An 8516-nucleotide genomic window follows, 5' to 3' on the forward strand; every position below is an offset into this window, starting at 1 on the left:
TAGAAAATGCTCGTCATTTAATTTCAGAAGTTTATTGCAGAGTTCATCAAAGAATAAATTTGGATGAATTATCAAAATCTTTGAACTTGACTAGAGAAGAAGGTGAAAAATGGATTGCTAGTTTGATCAAAGAAACTAGAATGGATGCCAAAATTGATGAAAGTGAAGGTACTGTGATTATGAATCATCCAAGTACTAGTGTTTATCAACAAGTTATTGAAAAGACAAAAGGTTTATCATTCAAAGCTAATCAAATCTTAGCAACTGCTTTACAAAAACAAGATAGCGTTCAATAAACTGGTGGGGAGTAATACAATTTGTGTAAATTAAATAAAATAGTTTTTCGAGAATACAATTACGTAGCTTTCAAAAAAAAATCATAAACATTTATATATACATAACACCCATTTTTATTTACAAATACCCACATTCTATCAATTATTGCAAAAACGTGTCTATTCTTTAGTTGGACGAGGCATGACTTTGAAACCTTTGACTAATTTGTATCCAGTATAAGGTTTTCTCATATTTTCAGCTGGAGGAGGTAAATTCTTCAAATCTTCAGATTTACCATCTCTATAAAATTCTTTCTTACATCTTTCCACTAATGCATCAAATTCTTCTTGACCACCGGCTCTAAATTGTATTAATTTATTGACATTATGTTGAGTTAAATCATCGACTGGTAAATTTTGTAATTGTAATCTTGCAACAACTCTAGCAGTCATCCATAATTTCATTTCTTTTGGACCATCAACTAACTCCACAATGGATTGTTCAGCACGATCACCTAAACGAGGTTCTAAACGTAGCACTCTTGTGAACCCACCTTCTCTTTTAGCAAAACGAGTACGTAAATCTTGAAATAATTTTGGGATTGTAGTCTTGAGTTTGAATAGATCTTCTCCAGCATCAACTTTTGCTTGGGTTATGTTATCTTTCTTGGTTAGCGATATTAATTTATCTGCTAACTTTTGAGTTTCTTTGGCTTTAGCATGAGTTGTAATGATTGATTCATGTTCAATTAATGAAGTAACCAAGTTTCTCATCATAGCTCTTCTATGAGAACCAGTTCTATAGAAAAATGTTAGTGATTATCCGGTTTGATTCCTCCTGAATCTAGTACATACCTTGAAAAATGTCTAACAGGCATCTTTTAATAATCTATCCCTTTAATATTTGATAACTAGGCCACTTCCAAATACTCACCAATTGTTGATTTCCATTTTGACTTTTTCCAACCTTTTGAAAAAAATCGGCACACCCGAACACCATTTCGCGAATTTATACTTCCAAAATCTTCAAATATTCTACAAAGAAACCTTCTCCAGCTATATAATTATACTAGAAAAGAGTTGGTAATTCATCTTTAGAATCAGGTTAAACCTTTGAAGCACTGGCCGAGTCTAAGTCATCCGACTTTAGTTTTAAGACAAGAGCATAGAGAATCGACGTTCAGTTCAAGACATCAATGATAATTCAAAAAAATGATATTGAGTAACAGAAGATTTTCAATGTCCTCCGCATTTGCACTTATCGTGCTAGCTTGTCCCTTTTTTGGTTTCAACGTGATTGATTGGGTGGTGACAAAGATCAATTTTAGCACAACTCAGAGTACAATTGCAGCTGTCACCATATTTGCATATGAGGTTGTGGGAATTATTAGGCTATGGCTAATGTTCAATGAATTTGATGATAAGGGAAAACGGTTGATATCAAATTTTGAGTGCGCTTTTGAGATTCATAATATATTAGTGCGTTGGTGTATGGAACTGGTGGCATTAAGCTCACTGTATCGTTCTTTATCAGAATCCAAAGGTAAGGAATCATACAATTTGATTTCGTGAGCTCAAAGAGAAAGTTGTGTTAATGCATTCGACTACCTGAAAACAGTGACATTGTCCTTGGAATGTTATATGATACATCTTTATTTCTAGTGGCGCATCATACAAAATATATAATTAAGCAAATACATCATACTATAATTACTACAAAACTTGAAAACCAGTCTTCGCCTAATTCGGCAATAGACTTACAAATTCGAAAACGACATTTTGCAAGAAACAGTCCACAATGGGAGATTTTCTTTTTTGCGCGAAAACAGGTCCAAGAGTCGATTTTGAATTTTTCTCGAATCAAAAACAAGTTTTTAAAAGATTAAGGACATTGAAATAATAGGTTTATCTGTTTTTGGATATTTGAATTGAGTAGGAATGGGTAACAGAATACATGGTTTCTTAGCAGGTGAGTATAGATCTATGCAGGGCCTTTGGTCTTTTGCATTTTGGGTTAGTTCGATAACTAATATCTGTTTTTAGGTGTGCTATTGACAACATCAGTTGCATACTATACATCACAAGAATTCAAAAGAAGTCAAGAGTTTGTTTCAAAGACCTTGAGAGATACAGAATCCATCATACAGAACCATGGTAAAGAACCTCAACCAGTTCCAAGAAGTGTGGAATTTCAATACAGACCAAGCATAAAACAAACAGTTGCAGATCTATGGAATGAACAAATATTAAGCACTGTGAGATCAATTTACTCATTTGATGTTGAAAGATTCACTTCTTCAATTACAAAGTCTGTTCAAGATGGTGTTAACAATATTTCAAAATAGAGAAAGGAAAAGCATATATGTAATGAAAAAAGAAAAAACTAATGAGGGTTTAGATACAATAAACATTTTATTTATGGCAACTTCATATTCAGATTTGTTTTGTACTTTTTTGCTTCTTGAAATAATTTTTAATATCTCTATCAATAAACCATGAAATGATTGGGGCAATCAATGCTATTATGAAACCTAATATGGCTTGTGATGGTCCAAATATTCTTGGACTTAAACCCAACGATATTGTTGTTAAAACCCATCCAATGAAATCTGTTGTTATGGTTTCAAATCCTCTATCCAAATAATCAATTATAATGTTTGCACATTTCTCACAAGAGATTGGATATGATGAACCTTCAATAATTTTTGTAATTTCAGGTTTTGTTTTATTTTCTTCAACATAACCTTCACTATCAAAATTACCAGGGAAAACGCTTGAAACTTTGATGTTGTATTGTAATGTTTCTTGTCTTAATACATCTGCTAATGCTCTAACTGCAGCTTTTAATGGTGCGTATTGACCATATCCAATGAATGGGAAAAATGCCACAACAGATGAAAAGAATATCAAATGTCTTGAGTCTGCAGAGTTAACTAATGACATTTTCTTTAGTGCAGCATGTGCAAAGTTTACAGCAGTGTTATAATTTGTAGAGATACCACTCTCCAATTCTCTTGGATTTAGATCAAGGAACAGTTTAGGAGTTGATGAACCAGCACAACACACAACAATATCTGGAGATCTATCCAATTGATCAAACACTTTTTCAGATTCCTCGTATTTGGAGATATCAGCAGCAATATATGACACGGTTTGAACATCATTCACTCTGAATTTTGAGATTTCATCCACCACGGTTTTCAATTTAGATTCTGTTCTAGAGACAATCACAACACTTGCACCTTTTAAGAACACCTGTCTTGCGAATTCAGCACCAACACCCTGCGATCCCCCAGAAACCACCACAAGCTTACCCTCCACTTTGAAATGACCTTTACCAAACCACATTTTCTTCAATTGATGGAAACAAAATATGTAAATTACAATCTAAAAAATTCCCGTACTTATAAAAAACGGGTCTGGCTGACATAATCACCATACAAAAAAGCGAATCGAATTAAAGTGGCAATTCAAACTTTGAACAACTTGACAACAATTCGAATCACCAACGCAAAAAGATGAGCTCCATTGAATTCGATGGGCAGCCAATAGCCAAAGACGACTGCTTCTACTGCTTCAGAACAGCCTTTGACAGCGAAGGATTGAACATCAGCACAAGGCACCACAAGGCCTTTTGCAAAGAGCATCTTGCTCTACACTACAGCCTTTTCAAAGATGACACAATCTACTTGAACTACACCAAAGTGGCGAAACCGCAAAGGGAGAAGACTACCAAAATGATTAAATTGGAGATCAAGCAAGAGAGTGAGAGTGATTTGTATGACATCAAGACTCAATTGTTCCAATATGATGGTGATTCCTTAGATCTCATCACAGATATCAACCAAGAAACACAGGCCACCATTGACCGTATAATAAACTCCGATTCTGTCAATAGAAAGGAAGAACTCAAAACATGGCAACAAGAGATCTTGCCCTGTGAGCATACTATTGAATTCCAACAGACTCCTATCAAAGATGTCCAATTGACCCAATGTGGTGAATGTGAATTGAAGGAAAATTTATGGATTTGTTTAACTTGTGGGAAATTAGGTTGTGGACGTGCACAATTTGGTGGTGTTGCTGGTAATACTCATGCTTTACAACATTTCGAAACTTCTACACATCCAATTGCTGTTAAATTGGGGAGTTTATCCAAAGATGTTACAGACGTTTATTGTTATGCTTGTAATGATGAAATTAAATTTCCTGAATTATCAAATCGTTTAAAGACTTTTGGTATTGATTTAGATAATTTCACAAAAACTGAAAAATCATTAGTTGAATTACAGATTGAACAAAATTTAAAATGGGATTTCAATATGGAGGGTGATAATGGTGAGAAATTACCAAGTGTTTTCGGTCCTTCGTTAACTGGGTTGAAGAATTTAGGTAATTCATGTTATCTTTCATCTGTTGTACAATCTTTATTTTCACTACCAGAATATTCCAAATTTAAAAAGGCATTATCCAGTTTCCAAGATGAAAATGATGGATTAGAATTTCAATTAGTTAAATTAGCTAATGGGTTATTATCTGGTGATTTTTCAAAACCTAATTCTGAAGGTTATCAAGTTGGTATTTCACCAATTTCTTTCAAAAGATTAGTTGGACAAGATCATGAAGAATTTAGTTCAATGAGACAACAAGATGCTTTTGAATTCTGGAATTATTTATTAGATAAAATTGATACTATTGATGCAAATTTAAATGATATTTTCAGATTTGTTACATTGGAAAAATTTAAATTCCCAAATGGTAATAATGAAGTTAAATTGAAGTCACAAGTTAATGAAAATTTAACATTACAAGTTGAAACTGAATTAGATCATATAGAAGATGGTAAAATAATTTATAAACGTCAAGATTTTATAGATTCATTGATTCAATATTTGTCAACTGAAGAAATTGAATGGAATGTTAAAGGTGAAAATACAAAAGTTGATAAAAACGTTTTCTTCAAAACTTTCCCAAAATATTTAGTCACAAGTGTTCAAAGAATTCAATTGGAAAATTGGGTCCCAATAAAGACAGATGTCCCTTTAACTTTACCTGAATCATTTGATATAAAAGATTTCCAAAATCCTCAAGTCTTGGAAGAGGGAGAAGTTGAAGTCCATGATGAAGATGAAGATGATAATTCATTCAAACCAAACATTGAAGCGTTAAACAATTTACAACAAATGGGATTCCCAGAAGGTAGAGCGACTAAAGCATTATATTTAACAGGGAATTCTGATACTGAAGCTGCAATGAATTGGTTGTTTCAACATTTAGAAGACCCAACAATAGATGATCCAATTGATTTTAAAACATCATCTAAAGATGAAATTCAAGTTGATGAATCACAAATATCTTCATTACAAGACATGGGATTCTCTGCAGCATTAGCTAAAAAGGCATTATATTTGAATAATAATGATGTTAATGCATCTGTTGAATGGTTATTTTCACATCCTGATGATGATGGTGTTATTGAAGTTGATAAATCTGTTAAAACTGAATCACCAACTGAGAAATTGGAAAGGTTGACTAAAGAAGGTGTTGATGATAAGAGTGAATATAGTTTAAAAGCTGTTATCTGTCATAAGGGAACTCAAGTGACTTCTGGACATTACGTGGTATTTATCAAGAAACAAGACAGATGGGTTTTGTTCAATGATGAGAAAGTTGTTGATGTCACTGGTGACTCTAATAGTTGGACAGAGATTGAAAAGAATGGGTATGTTTATATATGGGAGAGAGTGTGAATATATTTTGCATTAAGTACATTGTTTAAAGTCCGGGGAGTACATGTGAACTGAAAACAAGTAGATTTTCAACCAGAAAAAAGGCAACATGCTCATAAAAACAAGCTAATTAACGTCATTGAAACTAAAATGGAATTAATCATCTATTATCCTCTTCTTTGTATAATCTCAAACTAAATTTTAAGCCTATCAAAATCAGTTTTTTACAAACAATTTTTTTGTCCAGAGCAACACGTTTTTCCGATATGAGTCAAACTTTTTTCCACAAATACGGCATTATCGAGAAATTCGATTATTGCACTTTTGACATGTTGTTGGAAAAAAAATGAATGATTCATAAGAACTGGATACAGCTTTATTTATAACTTGGTGTTTGCCATTACTATTTATTCCTTTTATTTATTCAAAGCTATAAAGCAACCGTATCATGTCCCAATCAAACAATACCCATCAGATGTTCATCCAAAATCAACATATTGGAGATCGTACAAGATTAGAAGACTGGAGAATCACAGGTTATGATCCATTAACTCCACCAGATTTATTACAACATGAATTCCCATTAGATGAAGTTAACAAAAAGGTTATTTTGGAAGGTCGTGATGATGCTATCAAGATTTTAAATGGACAAGATGATCGTTTAATCATTGTTGTGGGACCATGTTCAATTCATGATCCAAAAGCTGCCTTGGAATATCAAGCAAAATTGAAAAAAATCGTGGATCAAGTTAAAGGTGAATTATTAATCATCATGAGAGCATATTTAGAAAAACCAAGAACTACAGTTGGTTGGAAAGGGTTAATTAATGATCCAGATATTGATAATTCATTTCAAATTAATAAAGGTTTAAGAATTGCAAGAGAATTATTTGTTAATTTGACTAAAACATTACCAATCGCTGGTGAAATGTTGGATACTATTTCTCCTCAATTCTTGTCAGATTTATTCTCCTTAGGTGCCATTGGTGCAAGAACTACTGAATCTCAACTACATAGAGAATTAGCATCAGGTTTATCATTCCCAGTGGGGTTTAAAAATGGTACTGATGGTTCGTTAACCGTTGCTATTGATGCAATGAGATCTGCTGCACATAGTCATCATTTCCTTTCAGTGACCAAGCCTGGTATTGTGGCAATTGTTGGTACTGAAGGTAATCAAGATACTTTTGTTATATTAAGAGGTGGTAAATCAGGTACAAATTTTGATGAAGAAAGTGTTAAAAAAGCTCAAAGTGATTTAATTGCTCAAGGTATTACATCAAAACCAAGAATAATGGTTGATTGTTCTCATGGTAATTCAAATAAAGATCATAGAAATCAACCAAAAGTTGCACATGAAGTTGCTGAACAAGTTAAAAAAGGTTCTGAATCTATTTGTGGATTAATGATTGAAAGTAATTTGGTTGAAGGTAGACAAGATGTTCCAGCTAGTGGTAAGCAAGATTTGATTTATGGGTGTAGTATTACTGATGCTTGTATTGATGTTGATAGTACAGAAGCTGTTTTGAAAGAATTGGCAGAAGCTGTCAAGGCAAGAAGAGCATTGAAGAAGTAAGTACAATTTGGTTTAGTACATAGCAAATTATTAAAAAAATAAATACACAACTGTTCATAGTTTTTTAAAAAAAATCAATGCAATTAGTAAAATAAAATCATAGCAAATGTCATTAGTATTGATGGATGGGTCCGATTATTAATTTTCTTCATATTTCTTCAATTTCTCTTTTAATTTAGCATTTTCCATTTTTAATAAATTCAATTCAATATCAACTTGTTTACTTTTACCAAAACTTAATTGTTTCAACATTTCTTCATTTGCTTGTTTTAATAAATCTAATTTTAAAATAATCTTGTGAGAAATTTCCAATTCATCATATCTTCCATTATTAGTTATTGAATTTGTTGGATTTAAAGTGATTGAAGTGATTAAAGATTCTAATCTTTTTTTTGTATCATTTAATTCATTTTCTAAAATTGTATAATTATTTGTTAATTTATTAAAAATTTCATTAATATTTTTAGGAATTTGTTGATTATTTGATAATAATGAATTATTATTCTTGGAATCAATTAAATTCATTGATTCAGATAATCTTTGAATTTCATTTTCTAATGATTCTATTTGACTTTCTTTAATTTTCAAATCAATTTTTAAACGTTCTTCTTTTTCATTATTATTTGAAGGATAATCAAAATTGTTATTGTTGTTATTTGCTGGGATTTGATTGAAATGACGATCGTTATTAAAAGATCTTTGTTGGTTTGAATATTGTGGTGGGATTGTAGATGTTGATGAATTAGCAGTATTGTTATTATTGTTATTTGCAGATGTTATTGGAGTGAACGTGGAAGATGAAGTTGTGTTTGCAGTATTTGGCTTTCTCCAAAATTGATTAGATATGCCATTGTTATTATTGTTCCCGTTATTACTTGATTGTGAATGGTGTTGATTCATGAAATAACTTGAAACGTTTGATGAAGATGATGGCGC

At 32.0% G+C, this 8516-nt stretch overlaps 7 protein-coding genes across 7 annotated transcripts; 4 read left to right on the plus strand and 3 right to left on the minus strand.

Moving 5' to 3' along the window:
* WICANDRAFT_37121 (uncharacterized protein) lies at positions 1–296 on the plus strand (the record flags this gene model as incomplete). Its single annotated transcript, XM_019182520.1, has 1 exon — positions 1–296. A coding segment is annotated over one exon (296 nt), but the record flags the coding sequence as incomplete, so codon positions are not given.
* A 159-nt stretch (positions 297–455) lies between these two features.
* WICANDRAFT_81778 (mitochondrial 54S ribosomal protein bL17m) lies at positions 456–1153 on the minus strand (the record flags this gene model as incomplete). Its single annotated transcript, XM_019185293.1, has 2 exons — positions 456–1074; positions 1131–1153. 2 exons carry the CDS (start codon positions 1151–1153, stop codon positions 456–458), a joined length of 642 nt encoding a protein of 213 aa, XP_019035876.1.
* A 1060-nt stretch (positions 1154–2213) lies between these two features.
* On the plus strand, positions 2214–2620 carry WICANDRAFT_81779 (MICOS complex subunit Mic12 family protein; the record flags this gene model as incomplete). The annotated part of the gene is made up of 2 exons (XM_019185294.1): positions 2214–2244; positions 2319–2620. 2 exons carry the CDS (start codon positions 2214–2216, stop codon positions 2618–2620), a joined length of 333 nt encoding a protein of 110 aa, XP_019035877.1.
* Positions 2621–2708: 88 nt separating this feature from the next.
* WICANDRAFT_81780 (SDR family oxidoreductase) lies at positions 2709–3623 on the minus strand (the record flags this gene model as incomplete). The annotated part of the gene is made up of 1 exon (XM_019185295.1): positions 2709–3623. The coding sequence occupies one exon, from the start codon at positions 3621–3623 to the stop codon at positions 2709–2711; it is 915 nt and encodes a 304-aa protein (XP_019035878.1).
* Positions 3624–3793: 170 nt separating this feature from the next.
* WICANDRAFT_37117 (uncharacterized protein) lies at positions 3794–6025 on the plus strand (the record flags this gene model as incomplete). The annotated part of the gene is made up of 1 exon (XM_019182519.1): positions 3794–6025. The coding sequence occupies one exon, from the start codon at positions 3794–3796 to the stop codon at positions 6023–6025; it is 2232 nt and encodes a 743-aa protein (XP_019035879.1).
* A 454-nt stretch (positions 6026–6479) lies between these two features.
* WICANDRAFT_37109 (3-deoxy-7-phosphoheptulonate synthase) lies at positions 6480–7580 on the plus strand (the record flags this gene model as incomplete). Its single annotated transcript, XM_019182518.1, has 1 exon — positions 6480–7580. One exon carries the CDS (start codon positions 6480–6482, stop codon positions 7578–7580), a length of 1101 nt encoding a protein of 366 aa, XP_019035880.1.
* A 138-nt stretch (positions 7581–7718) lies between these two features.
* Positions 7719–8480, minus strand: WICANDRAFT_65854 (uncharacterized protein; the record flags this gene model as incomplete). The annotated part of the gene is made up of 1 exon (XM_019184000.1): positions 7719–8480. One exon carries the CDS (start codon positions 8478–8480, stop codon positions 7719–7721), a length of 762 nt encoding a protein of 253 aa, XP_019035881.1.
* Positions 8481–8516: the final 36 nt, after the last annotated feature.

Source organism: Wickerhamomyces anomalus (assembly GCF_001661255.1).
Source record: "Wickerhamomyces anomalus NRRL Y-366-8 unplaced genomic scaffold WICANscaffold_13, whole genome shotgun sequence".
Lineage (NCBI taxonomy): Eukaryota > Fungi > Ascomycota > Saccharomycetes > Phaffomycetales > Wickerhamomycetaceae > Hansenula > Hansenula anomala.